The following is an 18,402-nucleotide window of genomic DNA, read 5'->3' on the forward strand; positions in this document are numbered from 1 at the left end:
CCTTCAGCTGCCCCAGAACCAATTAAGATACAGTTAACCAATGAGATACAATTACCTGAACCCCTTTTTATTGCCTTTCCTTATCCATCTCTTTCCTATGCTTATAAGCTTAAATTTCACAGTCAACAAATGTAATCATTCTATTACATATGCCAGCAAATCTGGTGCCCTCTCCCAGTTGTGCTTACTTGGCAAAACAAGTTTGGTTAAACCCAACTTTCCACCTACTCTATGCCAGAATCATGCAAAAAAGGCATACAATCCAGTTCCCGATTTTACCGTGAATTTGTGCTCATGGACCTCAGCTGGCTCCTTACTGCTGTGTAACAATCATACTATTCTACTTAGTTTCTCACTCTCCTGGATGAATGTTTTATAACTTTTCTCTCTCCTTACACCTCTGTTGCTTTCTTCCTCCCCATTTTCAAGCTTAGCTGACTATATTTTTCTACTTAAATGAGAAAACTGAAGCAAGTAGAAGAGAAATTCTAAATTCCATTACTGCATTTGTCCGCCGCCAGCATCTCCACCTGTATAATCTACCTTTCTTCCTGTCACTATAAATGAACTATACTTCTGTCTAAAGCCAGCACCTCCACTTGTGCTCTTGATTCCATTTCTTCTTGCCTACTAAACAGGCATCACCAAAACCCCCCTCCCAGGTTTGGTGATTCATTATAAGGTCTCATAGAACCAGTACATGGTCATACTCAATGGCTTTGTTTTACTGCAGTGAAATATATGATACAAAGCAAAATCAGCAAAGGTAAAAGATGCATGGGGCAAGATCAAGAGAAAACCAGGAGCAATTTTATAAGAGTCCTCTCCCAGTGGGACTGATGCAGGATGCACTTAATTCCTCCAGGAACAATGTATGACACAGACAACATGTGAAGTGTTGACTACTAGGGAAGCTCTTTAAAGACTCAGTATCCTAGAATTTTATTGGGGGCTGGTAACCTTCTGCCTAGCATATGCCAGCATTTCATAGTTGAACAGCAGGAACGCAGATGTTCAGCATAAACTACATTGTTTGTGTAGTTCAGATAAAATGAGTCACTCTTATCAGTTCTGAAAGTAGGAACCCTCCTGAAAACCAAGTTCCTAGACACCAGAGCCAACTTTGCAGATACGCCTTTCTAAGGACAGCAGTTTCAAGCCTGTTATATTAATTCTTAATGTACACCTACTTAGGGATATTGCTCTTAAAATTCTTTCCTTTCTCTCCTAAATTATATTTTGTGTTGTTCTTTATTGGACAGTTTCCTTTAACAACTGTGATGTTAATTCCAATATTTTTAAAAAAAAGCAAAAACAAAAACCTCTTGATCTGTTTCTCTGCCAGCTGCTATTCATTTCTCAATTTCCTGTCTGCCCATTTTGCTAAAAACCTATTCTTATTATGTATTCCCCTCCCCCTCAACTGCTCTGCTCATCTTCATATAAATAAATCCAATGATCAAGTCTCAACTCTCATCTCACTTGACCTGTTGGCAGCATTTGCCACAATTTGTCATTCCCTTCTCTATTTTGTATGTCCTCCCCTCCGCTTTCACAACTTCACATTCTCTTAGTTTTTCTCTTGCTTCCGTATTACCTAGTTGCTTCTTCTCAATCCTTTCTTCTCCCTGATCCCTTATTATTGTAGGGCCTCAGGGTCTACTCCTTAATCCTCTTCTTTTCTTAACCTACGTGCATTTCTTTGATGATACATCCCCTTCCACAGTTTTAAAACCACGTCTCTGCTAATTCCAAAGATTACTCTTCCAGTCCATACTTCTTCCCAATATCACGGTTCTGCATCTCTCCTTAGAATTCTCATAGACATTTCACTCAGCCAGTCTAAAGTGAACTCCTGAATTTCCCCCCAAGTCCTGATCAATCTACAAGTTGTACCTATCTGCAGTTATTCATCATACATTTCAGTAGTTACAAAGGATGGAATTTACAAAATATTGTAAACGGCCCAGTTAAATCACTTTTTAGTATATATCCACAGAACATAAATACACAGAAATCTCTCAGTCACCACCATTCATTAAAAACATGAATTATAGGGAATTATAGGAAGAAATCTTTTTTTATAACACCAGAAATTTTAAATCATTTATTTTTCTCCTTCACCTAAAATTTCTATTCCATTTTCCCCACATAAATTTTCCTAATGTAAATGTTTTATCTTTGGGTGTCTTTTATTGTTTGTTCAATCATAAGTTTGCCACAACAAATATATGTGTATGCATAGAATGTTTTTATTCCTTTTAACCACAACAGTCTAAGCCTTGAACTTTTTTTTCATTGTGTATTTCTGTTTTATAATTGCACAAGTGCATAACTGATAAAACATCATGGAATATGTTACAAAATTTGACAAGTAATTATTAAAAATAAAAAGTAAACTTACTATAAGTGTGTCAACTAATGAGATGCACAGGAGGACTTTAAAAACTATTTTCTTTATACATGAATAGGAATTACTCTTAGAATGAGATGGTTCCACTTTAACCACATTCCTCTTTTGCTTTTGTATATGAGTATAAAGTAAGCTTGTTCAGATAAATAAGTAGATTAGAATAGAAAGATAATTGTTTTAGCAGTTTTCTTACTTTTTGAACTGCTAAATTCTGTCCTCAAATTACTGTTATTTATCATAAAAGCAATGTTAAATTGTCAGCTAACAATCTTATTAGCTCACTCTTCAATTTTGTTGAAGAGCAAAATTGGTGACCATACCCCTTGCAAAAGCATTTGCTGTCACTGTACTGGTTTGAGTGCTTCTCACTCTGACCTTTTCTTTTGGTTTCCTGGATGTTTGCACTCTGCCTCACTCCGGTAACGTGGAGAAGGGCAATCATGGAAAGTAGCTGAGAAGGACAACCTGTACCACTAACATAGACCAATTCTCACGAAGTAAGCTTCGCAAGTGGAGAGAAAGAGCACGTTAACATTATCTTTAATTTCTTGTAAAGTTGAAGATACCTCAAGGTAGTATATATCCATTTGAGGAGAAGCATCCCATAATATCCTAGTGAAGTTTTTAAAGTTTCAGTTATTATGAAATTTTTTCACACTTAAATTTTAATGAAAGCCAAAAGATTTTTCAAAAGGGCATTGAATTAAAGCCCACAAGTAATGATTATTTGCATTTAATTTAATTTAATTCTACTTTTTCCAAGTGAAGCTATTCTATTCTTCAAGAATAAAAAGTCCTGATGATATTTTGGCTTAAAAATTGCATTAAATATATCATTTATTTGATGAGTACTGATATCTTGAGACTACTGAGTCTTCCCAACTAGTAGTATATGTCTCCCTATCAAGTTTGTTATTTTATGTTATTCAGTAAGGTTTTACGCCTTTTTTCAGAAAGAGGTCCTGCACATTCCCTGAAGATTATTCCTAGTTATATCTAAGGATTACAGTACAGGTAAAAAGCAGTGCACATCATAGCACTAAGATGGGGGGTGATACATGGAGCACTTCAATATACAACCATGGGGGAGGGGTGGAGGACCATCTGGAGGCAGTCATTGTGTAACAAGTCTGTTTATCATTGGGAAAATAAAAGTGCTTTACATAACTCTACTGATCTATCTTTCCACAGGAAAGGAGAAAAGAGTTTGAAGAAAATCTCAGAAAAACAGGCCTTGAGTTGGAAATTGAAGATAAAAGGGTAAGTGTAATTGTTAATTTATACCAGAATCTTGGTGTTTTAAGTGGTTTCCTCCTGCAGTGGCCTTTGACTGGGTAGGCTTTGTGTTTGGAAGCAAGGCAATAGCTTTTTTTGGCTGCAGGTGTGGGCGTGTACGCTGGGGATTGTGGGGCATGGCTCCTCCAGGTGGGTTAAGTAGGACCATACTCTGAGTATGAGATGATGCATGGAACACTTTCAAAGTAGCCATACATAATTCTATTCAGGATACAGAGAAAGTGAGCACATGGTTTTGTTTCATATCTCTCATTTTGAAAGCTCCCTATAATCGGCCACCCTAAGTTAACCTATCTCGCAGCACAACTTGCTTTTTAAGCCACTTTTTCTGTTCATGAATGTGACAAGTTTTTTTTTAAATTCCTGTATCTACTGGTTTTCTAGAATTTCCTTCAAAATAATTTTTAAAGACCTATTTTAGATCCCACTCTGCCCATGAACTGTAATCTAATACTCTCTATTTTTAAATTAATACTCTCTAGTTCTTACTTATTCTTGTTTGCACTGAACTAACAAATTTGTACTACACCACACAATCTATAACTTAATTTCTCTTCTCCTGTCTAATGGACCCTTATTGCCTAAAATTCTTCCTCTGGTTAGGCTATGCATAGAAGCTGGGTAAGAAGAGTGAGTACATCTTATCTGTTGTATGTATTCCTCATATACCCCAAGCATAATTCAGAGCTCATAGCTAGTTGCTAAAAGCTAAAGAGATTGCCCAGAACTACATATGTGTCTGGATTTCAGGCTAGTATACATTGACCCTGAAATATATTTTTAAAAATACTCTTTTTGTCTCTGTCACACATACATGTGCAAACATATACTCACATACATACATGTATTATATATATAATACATACATGTATATGTATTACATACATATATAATATAAAGTTCCGTTGAAAATTTCAGTAATTCAAAATGCTGTGACATCTTTAATTTGTGTGAAGTTTTGTAAAATTTTGTTTCTTTAGTCAGCTTAGTAACACAGAGATTAGTAAGCTTTCTGTTATTTTGCCTCCTTTTTATACAGAACTCTGAAGATGGAAGAACTTTTTTTGTCAAGATCCATGCCCCTTGGGAAGTATTGGTTACTTATGCTGAAGTGTTGGGGATAAAAATGCCCATTAAGGAAAGTGACTTCCCCCGAGCTGAGAGAACCCCCTTTAGCTATATGCTCGGGCTTCTGAAGCTCCCAAGGAATGTGAAGCATCCTCATCCTGAATATTTCACGGCCCAGTTCACCAGACATCGGCAGGAACTCTTCCTCATTGAAGACGAGTCAAGCTTCTTCCCATCCTCAGCCAGAAACAGAATTGTAGGTAGAGAAGACCTTTGGGCACATTCCTTCCAGGGAGGTCGATGTGCCTCTGTGTGCTTGGGGACTTGTGCGTGTGCAAGTGTTTCTGTGTCCGTTTCAATGAGTATTTGTTAGTATTGGGTAGGTTTGGGGATTCGCCTAGACCACTTAAACCTCTTAACCTCCCTAGAACCCAGGATGTTGTTTAAAAACAGATGGTTAACAGTGTGGACACAGTAAAGAAAGGCATCTTGCGATAGTGGAGAAAGTTCTTAATTGAGACCCAGAGGACTTTGATTTTGTAAGATCTTTGTAAAATGTTTTTAGAATCTTAGAGTTTGGTTTTATAAACTCAGTGCGTAGTAGGAGGAGTACTGGTTATTCCAAATGGAAATGAAATGTTTTAATTTCTTTATATATAGATAGCATTTTTGACACCTCAGAACTTTTTCCCTTTCATTTAGAACCATTTTCAGTCTTTCGGATAATAGTTCTTCTCCATATGTAGTCCTAGGATCTTTTAAGTTTCCCACTAAAAACCCCTCCCCAAAGAATCATGTTTCTGTGCCACTGTTTCTTTATTTTAAGTCAGGAATAATATTCCTCTCACAGGTTGCCCTGAGAATTAAAGGAGTTAAGGTACAAAAGGCTTTGAACAATTTATGGAACATAATAAGTACTTGATAAGTGTCAAATAATATCGTTATTCTGACTTTAGAGAAAATGATTTAGGTTCTTTGCTGCTGTTACCCCTTCTGTCTCTCACCTGTGAATGTAGCTACAGGGCCCTAACAGTCACGGGACCCTTCCCCTTGAGATTGGTTACTGTCTTACCCTAAGCAATTAGGGACTCTATTTTCTTTAGGTTCAGCACTTTAAAGTGTCTAAGAAGAATTTCTAAATTATCATTCTTTCTAGTTCCTAAATCTATTTTTTAAAAATTCACTGACAGGAATATTAAACAAAATGTAATGCCTAGAATTTTTGTATAAAAATGTGAATCCACAGCCTAAAGATTTTCTCCCTTTTCTTACCAGGATTAGGAAAAACAAACCTAAGAAGCAGCATTTCAGGGAATAAAAAGCATATGACAGGGAATCAGAAGACCTGGTTTCGAGTCATAACTCTGCTACTTTCTAAATAATATAACCTCTCTTAACACAGAGATAAAAAATTAATACAGGCATTATTGTAAGAATCATATGAAAATCTATGTGCAGCACTCTGCAAACTTAATATACTTCAGATACTTTGTAAAGTTGCTAACAAAAAGCCAATGAATCTGTACTTACCAGTTAGGAACTTGGTCAGGTATAGAAATGTCAGTATCCATTTATCTTGTTCTTTGTGAAGAGTGCCTTAGATTAATTTAGCATTAAAACACAATGATTTCGCCTCTTTTATAGGGGAGCAATATTATTTGTACTCTGTTGAGGAAGTTATGTGGGAGATCATATAGAAAAGTCCCTCCATTTCTATCCTCATCCAGAACACTGTAGTTTGTGTATGTACAAACTGAACATATTACAAGAGCATCTTAATGTTGCCATAGAATTTAATACCTTTCAAAGCATCTTCATAATCATTATGACATTTGAGCCTCATGATATATGTTTCATAACATCTAAGATATAACTGTAACATATATTTTGTTATACATGTCCACTTCTGACAGCCATTGAGTTTGTTTCCAACTTTTCTGATATTATAAGCAGTTCTGCAGTTTACAACCTGTATTTATATATTGCAGATATATGTAAATTATTCTACAATGTAGATATCAGAAGTAAAAGTTATGGATGTAAGGCCATGAGCATTTAAAATTTTATGTGTATTACACTATGACCCTTTACAAAAAGACGTACTAATTTAGAGTCCTACTAATAGTATATGAGAGTGAATAGTTTTCCATATATCTTTGTTGACACTAGAAATCAACAATCTTTCTTTTACTTTCTTGAATTATAACGTAACATAAATAGAGATAGGCCCACAGTCATAAGCATACAGCTCACTGAATTACAACAAAATGAACACAACCACCCAGTTCAAAGAAAAAACCTTCCTAGTCCCCGGAAGCCCTAGTGCCTCCTCCCAGTCACTATTCCCATCCTCAGTGGAGGTTGACTCCAACATCTGACAGCAGAGATTAGTTACCCTGTTCTTAAAAATTTATAAATATGAACTCAATACAGTATGTATTCTTTTGAGTCTGGCTTCCTTAGTGCAACATGTATTTTGGTGATTAAATTAGCTCTTCAAGAGCTTTGTTAATTCATTTTCACTGCTTTGTATGGAAATTTATTTGTGTGTGTCTGATTTTCATTTGCATTTCTCTGATATAAGTGAAATTGACCTCCTTGTGTATGTTTATTGGGAATTTAGATAAACACTTTGTGAAATCCCTGCTAAAGTCTCCTGTCTGTTTTTTTAATTAGGACTTCCCTTTACTTTTTGACTTGTAGAAATGTTTATATATATTCTTTATATAAGCCTTTTATTCATTTTATATGTTGCTGATCCTTTCCTACTTTTGTGCCTCCCTTTTCTTTCTTTTAATGGTTTCTTTTGAGTAACAGATTAAAAACAGATGTTTTTCATTTTTAATATAGTACACTTTCTCAAGCCTTTACTTTATGAATAATGCTCTTAATCTTTAACCACTATGATCATGAAGTTAATTTCCTTTTTTAACTTCTGTAAGTTGTATTATTTTATTTTTCATATTGAGAACTACATCCACCTGGAATTAATTTTTGTGTGTGGTACAAGACAGAGGTTGATTTTTTTTCTCCCATATGTTAGTCATTTGATTTGTACTGGTTATTGAAAATATTCAGCTTTTCATACTGTTTAACAGTTCCAGCTTTGTCATAATTCAAGTATATATGTTAATAAGACTCCTTCTGGACTCATAATCCTATGATGCACATGATTCTCTGACGTTTTGTCTTTGTCTTTTTTTGTGTCAGTACTGACCATGTTGAACTGTACCTGAGTTCCATAGTCCTGGAAAACAGGGGCACTTAAAGAAACCCCTTCTTTTCTCATTCTGGGCAACTGCTCACTGTAAAGAATTCACCCTTCTCCATGTGGCTTAAAGAATATTCATAGATAACTGCCTATACCTAGTTTGATATAATAGCACCATTTGCCATGTAGTTCATCCTACATTTACCTGGTAATTGAGATGTACATCTATGTTGGTTGTCTTTATGCAAAGAAAAAATAAAATTTCTCATGTCTCTATGTTAAGCAGGCAGTTAGAGCTTGGAGCCAGGCGCCCAGGCTGCTTCCCCTGGAGATGGAGGTAGGGATGCCATATTTCTTGAGGTTTGCATATAGAAGAGATGACTGCCAGAAAACCTAAATCCTCCTGCGTTGTCCAATGGGCAAGAGGTTTATTTAGCTTTAAAAAAAGTTTTACATACATCTCAAAGAGATAAGGGAATAATTCATGATAACAAGTTCTCTAAAGGAATGTTCCAAGAGAAAAGATGTACACAAAGTGTCTTTCCTTTTAGGCACCAAGGAAATTTCAGTTTCTTTTAGATCTCTACTTAACTTTACAATTTTCTCCTTCTATTATTATTTTATAGTAAGACCTACAGACCTTCTACAAAGCCATTCTTTGTTTCATTAATAGTTAGTTGAACTATTTATCCCCCACTGATCCATCAAAACAAAGTATTTAGCTGAATTGACCAAAATTTAAACTTTTTCCTTCCCTACCAGATGCTAAACCTTGATGTATCCTCAACCTGAGCCCACACTGTCTTGTAGAGTAGCCTTCCTTAACACAAAGAAAGACACTCCCTGAACCTGGCTTGCCTCTCCCTATTTTCCTTCTTTTACAGATATTTGCAGATCTATTACAATATTCTCCTTCACCCTCTTGTAATAATCTTTTTGGGTAGTCTTTTTTTTCCCCTAAGTTGATGGTTCTTTTTGTTTGACAATACTGTGCTATACGTTTTACCATAGCTTTATAATAATGTCTCAATATCTGGCAGAGTGAGATTTTCCGCTCTGTTGCACCCTAAGACTCAGGGTTCTTATTTTGGGTGAATCTTTCCTAAATATACAATCCAAAGTACGTAAAATAGTTAATATTTATCATATTATTTATAAAAATTAAAACTCCCTTGCATAATTTATGATTTATCTACCAAGATGGGATATTAAGCTACATTTAAAATGAATAACTAGATTAGATAATGGTGGTTCAAGGATGACAACCATTCTGATCAACAATTCCTTAAATCATAAAATGTAAAAAAGGGGGGCAGGGGAAATAGATCTAAAACAGTGCTAAAAAGATCAGATTCAGCAGGCAGAGAAGCAGAAAATCTGAAAAGTTGCTGGTAGACAAAAAGCAGGTAAGACTGACTTGACAGAAATACAAAACCAGTGGACACCAAATTACATGGGAGGAGAAAATTGGTGTAAAGACAGAAGTGATTGCAGAGTACTTGTAGATGATAATCTTGAGTTAATCAATTCATATATCAGGAAAAGGTCCAGAATGAATCATCAGAGTAACTTGACAGCTTGACTAAGTATCAGTTCTACTCCATATTCCCCTAACTGAACTGTCAGAACCAGAGGTACTAGGTATTAGTGACTGAAGCCCTCCTTATAGTAGGAGTTGTGGCACAAGGAACTCTCAGAGGAGCTTGGGACAGGAGAAACAAAATACTTTGTGATACATTCCTTCCCTCCCCAAGGGAATAAATAGGGAGCTCTCCTATCCAGGAGCTAAATACTTGCAAAACTTCACACAATTCCACCCTCTGCATATTCCCCAAACAACAAAGGGAAGGTTCCCTCTGTAATCAGAGCCATATCTGCATTCGAAAATGTCATTGTTAAATTGGGATTGAGAAAAGGGTGGAAAACAAACTTCTGAAATGTGTGTCTCTATGCTTACCTTGTAGGTTTATTATATTCTCTCACGGTGTCCTTTTGGCATTGAAGAGGGAAAGAAAAAATTTGGGATTGAAAGACTACTAACTTCTCACACTTACTCAGCTGCCTATCCACTCCATGATGTAAGTAAAAGCTTGGTTCTGAAATACTGAGCCCATTTTTCCATCTCCCACATTCAGAAGTCACCTTGTTGGGAGAGAGAAGCTTCTGTTTGCCTCCTCTTTTATGACAGGTTGCCTGATTCTCTCTCATGTTGGGAAAATCACCAGAGACTCCCTAGTTCCAAGCTAAGAACATTACCAGCTATGCTGAAACACATAATTAATACCTCTTTACAAGGGAGTTTCAATGCAAATTCATTTTTAAAAAATACTGCAATCGCAGATGAATTTTCTTTAGAACTTATTTTTTAAATAGCAGTTATAACAATGTTTTAGAACATAATATTTAGAAATTTCCTGAATCCATAAGATCTTTTCTCATTTATAAAGTTCTGAGGCCGTAAAGCATTTAAATTATATGTGTTCATGTATTCATTCATTGAATACAATAATTGGTTTTAATTACAGGCATACATTGTTTTATTGTGCTTTGCTTTATTGTGGTATTTGCTTCATTGCCATGGCCTGCAGTATCTCCAAGGTCATTCCTGTACGGAAGCATAAAACAGAAGCGAAAGAAAGTTCCAAGATCTGATCTCACAGTAGTTTGTATACATCCAGCCACATGATGTCTACTGCCAACAGGTGGTGAAAGTTAAGCACTAAATATCTGAAAGGAAAGGTTTCCTTCAGAAACCCCAGAAGCCAGGCTGTCTTGGTTGTCAAGCCAAGTTTTCAGGTTTGGTTAAATGGGTCTAGCATATAAAATGTTAGTTCTTTATTGAACTTATAAAGTTCAATATTTTTGTTTAATGACCCACCAACCCCAAAGAATCATTCTTCTGAGTCTCAGTTTGTCGGAATCTTCTTTAGGGACTAAAGTCTATCATGTCTGCATTTGTACACATGCTGTATTTCCCAGAAATTCCTAGTCTGGAGGCTTGGACTCATGGCTGTGTTCCAATAATACTTAACAGAATACTTTCCATATAGGTCTTTCCTAGAGAATTTTTGATGATCTCTGTTTTTTAGAAATACATTCCTTAGGAATATAGAAGAACCAATTATTTTCATTTCCACAAGTAGCATCTAAACCATTGCCCATGTTTTTAAAGGTAATGTTGCTATAAGAGTTTCCAAATCCCAAAACTGAAGTCTGTCTTTTCCAGAACTTAAACTGTTGTGCAGCTTTCCTCCGTTGATATATATTCAACGGTATGATTGATGCAAGGTCTGTTCAACATTGATTGCTGTGATTACTGGATTATGTTTGATATGTTGTTTCCTATAAGGGACAGCAGAATTTTCCAAAATGATTGGCAGGTTTTAATAGAGTATCAATCTGTTACTATTCAAGTGAATTTAACTTAAGTGTTAGAGAAACCATCCTCCTCCCCACCTCCATTTTTTCCCTTGGGTGAAAGAACTGTGAGAAGATTATGGATTCTACATAATGCCACTGATACTTGGTAAAGTGGAGAGATCTGTAATAGGGTTAATAAACTCTTTGCAGTGCATTCTCTGTCAGTCTTTCTTCACAAAAGGGCTCATATCCTATTTGAATATTTAAAGGATTGTTGGTTTATTTTTAGGGCCTTAATTCTCTTCTTACTATTATCAGATCATAATAAAGCCAAACTAATGACTTTCAGTCACCAGCAGGTTTAATCCATACCTTTAGAATTCCAGTAGAGTCATCCATACCCACTAGACAGTCTTACTGAGCTCTTGTTAGAGATTGATACAAATTATTGTTCATTTTACCTTTTTTCTTTCTTCTCTTCTGAATGCAAGTTTAGGCACCAGATTTTCCCCTATGTACTTTAAAGAATCATTTTTCGAGATAACCTAAATAGGCTACTTTTTCTTTTTTTTTTTTTCACTTCTCAAGATTCAGTTAGCTACAGAAGAAGAAAATAGTTAGAATCTGGATAATATAAAATGTTATACCTTAACATATAGAGATGTTTCACATGTGCTTAATTTTAAATTGGATATTTATTCATTGGTCTTCAGCAGTTCACTTGTCTAGGTGAATGGTTTAAGAAGACTGCATCAGACAGCTTTGTGTAGACAGTACTCTGCTAGCCCTGAAGGGATATTAATAAAGTTACTCAGTATGGAACAAATTGGAAGAACTTATTCATGAAGCAATAATGAAGCCCTTAAGTGATAAAGTTTATTGTACATATTTTAATTTCTTTGGGAAATGGCCAGTGAAAGTGGGACAGGTTCCCTATAGGCAATTCCAGTCATAGCAGTATAACTTAGGATCATTCACTTAACTTTGCTTGGGGCTTAATTTTTCCATCTGTGAAATAAAATGTTAGCCTACTTATAAAATCCCAGTTATTATATAGTTACATGAATCCCAGAGCTGTTAATATTATTAGAATTTGAGTAGAGAAAAAAGGGCGTACCAGGTGAAAAGAGAAGTTTGAGTAAAGCCAAAGTTTCAAATTTTAACTTATATTTTAAAATAAACTGGGTGTGAGAGTTTAATAATAAATCACTTATTATAGTTTATTATAGATTTTTAATAAATATGAAAATCCAAATCTAAAAGTAAAAGAGCACATTCACTCCATTTACTAACCTTCTTATAAAAGTGGTTTTCATTTATTTCATCTATACCTTCTGCTTTTTTATTCAAGTATTTTCTTCTTGAATACCTGTAGGGTCAATATTGGAAGCAGTCAGAATCTCCTAATCCTGTCAATGAAAGGTACATACTTCACCAGAATTGGGCTCGGCTTTCCTATTTTTACAAGGAACAGCCTTTAGATTTGATTAGGTAAGTTTCTTACATAGGATCAAACCTGTCATTACTTGATGATGTGATTTTTATTCAAAGTAGTGTCATATTCCATTCTTTTTTCTGCTATTGTCACCCACTACCTTTTACATATTCCTGGTTTTGTATCTATAGTATTTATTCATTCACTTGTGAGCAAATGTGTTGCCAGAATGTTCCTAATCAATGTGCAGAGAGCTTGGTAGTTCAGAGGTTGGGCCTTGGTATTTAGATAGGCTGGGTTCAAATCCAAATTCTTTTCCTTAGAAGCTATAAACCTGGTCAAATTATTTAACCTTTATGAAGCTCAACTGTAAAATGGGAATAACAATAGTACTTTCCTTGTGATATTATTTGATAATTAGATGGTAAGTGTATTTTTTAGCATTGTGGCTAGCATTTAGTGCTTAATACATATGAGTTTTGTTTTGTTTCTCTTTGAGCCCAGGAATTTAGAAGATGGGAGAAAGGTTGTGTATGGATGTTTGTGGGTATGTATTGACTTCAGACAGCTGTGAAGGCAATTACTCTATGACCTCATTTCTTTAGAAAGTTTTATTAGCTAAACAAGAAGACTGTGGTTGCAGGTAACCTGCTTTGAACCATAACAATAATACATACACATACAAGGTGTTCGAGAGCCTGCTATGATTTCCATGAAGGAACTCATATTATGGACCCCTGGTTTCTATAGGCAGTGCTTTTACTCAGAGATTTGTGCTTGTACTGCTCTGCTTGCACAGAATCACACCATCCTGCTTATGACACTGATTTTGTTGCACACACACACACACACACACACACACACACACAGACACATCCAAATCAACTGAAATGTTAAGCTCAACAGTTATATTTAAGACAAACAAGAGGGGAAATTTTTAAGAATAAATAAAAGTTAGCCAGCATATATAAAGTGATACTTTCTGCAGATCATTGTATCTACTCTTCATTGGATGGATTTTTAATTGTTGTGAATAATGGCCATTTAATTTTTTAAATTATAGAAATAGCATGTTTATTTTTAAAATTTCAAGTAAAAAAGAATGTGCAAAGTTTTAAGTGAAATCTTAAGCTCCATTGAACTCTGCAGATGTAACTATTCTTTATTTGGTAATACCCTCAGTCCTATTTTTATGTATATGCATAATAAAACATATACACAAACACATTTTTTTCCCTAGAGCAGTGGCACCATTATTTACTTTTTGCTGAGGTTTTCTTTTTTTCAATAAATAATATGTTATTGGTACCCTCCTCAATGAATATACACAGATCTATCTCGTGCTGTTTAAGAGAACACAGAGGGAGCATATATTCATAAACAGCATATCCAATAAGGGGTTAATGTCCAAAATATATAAAGAACTCACACACCTCACCACCCAAAAAGCAAATAACCTGACTAAGAAATGGGTGGAGAATCTGAGTAGATACTTTTCCAAATAAGAAATTCAGATGGCCAACAGGCACATGCAGAGATGCTCCACATCACTGATTATCAGGGAAATGCAAACTAAAACCACAATGAGATATCACTTCACTCCATTTAGGATGGCCAGCATCCAAAAAACAAAGAAGAACAAATGCTGACAAGGATGCAGGGAAAGGGGATTCCCACCTACACTGTTGGTAGGAATGTAAATTAGGTCAACCATTGTAAAAAGCAGTATGGAGGTTCCTCAAAAAACCGAAAATAGAAATACCATTTGATCCAAGAATGCCACTCCTAGGAATTTACCCTAAGAAAACAAGATCCCAGATTCAAAAAGAAATATGCACCTCTATGTTTATCACAGCACTATTTACAACAGCCAAGATATGGAAGTAACCTAAGTGTCCATCAGTAGATGAATGGATAAAGAAGAAGTGGTACATATACACAATGGAATATTATTCAGCCATAAGAAGAAAACAAATCCTACCATTTGCAACAACATGGATGGAGCTAGAGGATTGTTATGCTCAGTGAAATAAGCCAGGCAGAGAAAGACAGGTACCAAATGATTTCCCTCAAAATTTAAACTCACATGAAATGGATCAGAAAACTAAATATAAGGGCTAAAACAAAACTTCTAGAAGAATATATAGGAGAAAAATTATGAGGCCTGGGGTTTGGCAAGGACTTTTCAGGTAAGACACAAAAACCACAATTTAAAAAATATATAAATTTGACTTCATTAAAATTAAAAATGTCTGCTTTTCAAAAGACACTTACAAAAATACAAAGGCAAACTCAGCAATAGAAAATAGAAAATACTAACAGTATACATATCAAAAAAGGACTTTTATCTAGAATAATTAAGGAATTCTTACAACTCAATAATAAGACAAACTAATTAAAATGGGCAATACATCACTAGATACTTAAGCAAGAAAATATATTTATGGATGGTCAATAAACATCAAAAGATGCACACTTTTATTCTCTAGGGGAATAAAAATTAAAATGTCACTGAGATACCTCTACACAACCACTAGAAAGATAAAAAATATTGACAACAATAAGTGCTACCAGGGATGCAGAAAAACTTGAAATCTCAAACACTGCAGGTGGGAATACAAAATGGTATAACAACTTTACAAAACAGCTTGACAGTTACTTATAAGTATGCACTTTGTATGTGACCCAGTAATTCCATTTCTAAGTCTTTACCTAGGAAAAATGAAGCATATGTCCACAGAAGCACCATTATTTGAATGCTCAAAGCAGCTTAATTCATAATAATAATTTAAAAAACTGGAAACAACCCAATGTCTATTAACTGGTAAATGAATGAAAAAATTATTTTGTATTCATACAATTTTTTTTTCTCAGAAATAAAAAGTAAATTATGAGTCCATGCAACACCAAGAGATAAATCTTAAAAGCATCATGCTAAAGGAAAGAGGCAGGCCACAAAATGCTGCATACTGTTATTCTGGAAAAGAAAATAAGGACCTAAGTCAAAATAGTAGTGCTCAGATCTGGGTGTTGGGGAAAGGGTTAACTACAAAGAGGTACAAGGGAACTTTCTGAGGTGATGGCAGTGCTCTAAATGTTGATTGTGATGGTGATTACATGTGCATGAGTGTATGCATTTGAATTATTGATATACATACTTCGGCCAGGTTGGTTTTATTGTATGTGAATTATACCCCAACCAATTTGACTGAAAAGGAAAAAAAAAGATCCTTCTGAGAGGATTTACCTTTTGGGACAGGGCATGGGTGGGGTTTGGTGAGGAAAGCGGAGGCAGAGGGGGAAACTCCTTACTGGAGAAATGAGCAGCGCTGGCTTGGAAGAGCCAAAACCCTTGCAACAGTGGCCCGGAAGCTGTTGAAAGCTACCCTCCAACATTATTCCTAGTATAGGTGAGACACATCCCGGGAGTCCCAAGATGCCAGGAAGGAAAGGAAGCAAGAGATGGGGGCTAAAGCCTGGAGTTGTGCAGGTAGGAAGTGGCAACTGCGTAGTGAATTACTGGATTAACATTTAATGTAATCTCATTTGTACTCTGTTATTATTTGTGCCAGTAATTCAGCTGTTTGTCAGCTTCAGTTCACCTTTCTATAGTCTGCTCTGTGAAATTGAAGCTGGGACCCTGAAAACTACAGATGTGCTTTGTCCAGTGGCTCACTGTTAGGCTTCCCCAAAAAGAAGCCCTGAGGAGTCTGAAAGACAGGAGAAGGAAAAAGGGATTTGTTTCCATTTTTTTGTGTGTGAGAATCCTGCTTTTCTTTACCTGACTGAGGCAGTGACTTCCTGTTGCTTCAGCTTCAAGCAGTGTGCATTTTCCCAACTTTTGCACAACCAGCCCCCTCATTCCTGCTCCGAGATACCAGCACCAGCCTGCCAGCACCTCCTGAGGGAGCTCCGTTCCAGCTCCCAGGGCCCCCCTGAGAGTGTAGAGAAACCTGCACCAGTTCTTGGCAGCCTCTTCTAAGAGATGAATGAACTTCAGCTCCATGGGCATCAGATTATTTGCAATGATTTTGATCATCCACTCAAACTATGATCTGATTTCACTATAGTTTATATTTTTTCCCTTGCTTCCAATAATGCCTCATTTTTTATGTTAATTTTGGTCACCCAGTTAAGAATTTGATTTCTCCACTTTTTTCACCTTGCTAAACTACCCTGTGGGAAGTTCTGCTACCCATTAAAATTCCTCCCCAAATCTAACAAAATGATTCTTGCCTGAACCAGTCTTGACTGTTTTGGCTGCAAAATGATTTTCCACCTGCAGCTCTCCTTCCACATATACTGATATTGCCACTCAGTGTTCTTTTACACAAGCTCCACTGGGAGACACAGACAGGATCCTTTGTCTCTGTAACATTCCTCCTTTATTCCCTCCAATTCTGCCCCTCTCACTTCAGGCATCATTGGCTTATTTCAGTTGTTTTAGTTAAAATCCAGGGAAGTGACACTGACTGCTATATCCCTTTGACCCCCATGCCTTGGCCTCTTCTCCTGTCACCCCTTAGGGCTAATCAACCTAACTGTTTTCTGGCTGATGTTTCCTGATCATTTTTAAAAGAAGAAGAAAATATGTGTATTCTCTAAAATCACCCCTTCATTATTAAAAAGTAGCATTCTGCATAGATTCTTTTGCACTTTGCTCTTTGCACTTAATAATATATCCTGAAAATGAATCCATATGGCTTCATACAGGTATTTCTCATTCATTTTACAACCTTATGGTACATAAACTATTACGTGTATTTGGACATTAGTTTCCAGTATTTTGTAATTATAAAAAAAAGTGTTTCAATGATTATTCATGTACATGTGTATTTTTGTATTCTGGAGAATACATTTTCAGGGCAAATGCCTGTATGTGAGTTTGTTGGGTTGCAGGATAAATGGAGATGTAGTTGTTTTAAATATTGCTAAATTCCCCTTTACTGGGGTTGGACCATTTGCAATTCTCAGCAGCAGTGTATGAAAGTACAGAATGCACTGTCAAGTTTTCTAATTTTTGTCAAGCTGACGGGTGCAAAGTGGTTTTTTAGTGTAGTTTTAATCTGCATTTCCCTTACTATAAAATGGACTTGAAAACCTTCTTGTATGTTAAGGGTCTTTTAAAATCTTTTTGTTGAATTGTCTATTTATATCTTTTGTCCATTTTTTAAAAAGGAATTTTGTCTTTCTCAATGTTTGTAAGTTCTTTATATACTGAGGCTTTCTAACCTTTATCTGGATATATATTTCTTGTATTTTCTCCACATTTGTCATTTACATTTTAACTTTGCTTATGTAATTTTTTGTTTGTTTTTTTTGGTTGGTTTGTCCCATGTGAATTCGTAAGACTTGAACATTTATACCAAGTAATGCTGTAACTTCTCAACTCTTTGCAGAGCAAGAGCTGAATTGTGTATTTGTAGAACTTTTATTAAGCCATCATTTTAAATCCCTTACTTTTGCTACCTGTCTTAGAATTCCATAAGCATCTGTCAGAGAGCAAACTTGGAGGAAAATGGAACTTCATACACACAACCACTGTCACCTAATGTAGTAGAATCCTTCTTGAATTTTAGAGGGATAAAGCAAAAGTCTTCAGGTTGTGAATATGATTTT

General features: G+C 35.6%; 1 protein-coding gene across 5 annotated transcripts in view; it reads left to right on the forward strand.

Moving 5' to 3' along the window:
- Nucleotides 1–18,402, forward strand: part of ANO5 (anoctamin 5) — a 96,024-nt gene that overhangs the window by 44,620 nt on the left and 33,002 nt on the right. For all 5 annotated transcript variants that reach the window (XM_073216325.1, XM_073216327.1, XM_073216326.1 and 2 more), the window contains 4 exons: nucleotides 3,605–3,673; nucleotides 4,749–5,033; nucleotides 9,953–10,066; nucleotides 12,724–12,839. In XM_073216325.1, the coding sequence (XP_073072426.1) occupies nucleotides 3,605–3,673; nucleotides 4,749–5,033; nucleotides 9,953–10,066; nucleotides 12,724–12,839 (584 nt within the window). The remainder of the gene's footprint in view (nucleotides 1–3,604; nucleotides 3,674–4,748; nucleotides 5,034–9,952; nucleotides 10,067–12,723; nucleotides 12,840–18,402) is intronic.

The sequence above is a fragment of the Manis javanica genome, chromosome 11 (assembly GCF_040802235.1).
Source record: "Manis javanica isolate MJ-LG chromosome 11, MJ_LKY, whole genome shotgun sequence".
Classification (NCBI taxonomy): Eukaryota; Metazoa; Chordata; class Mammalia; order Pholidota; family Manidae; genus Manis; species Manis javanica.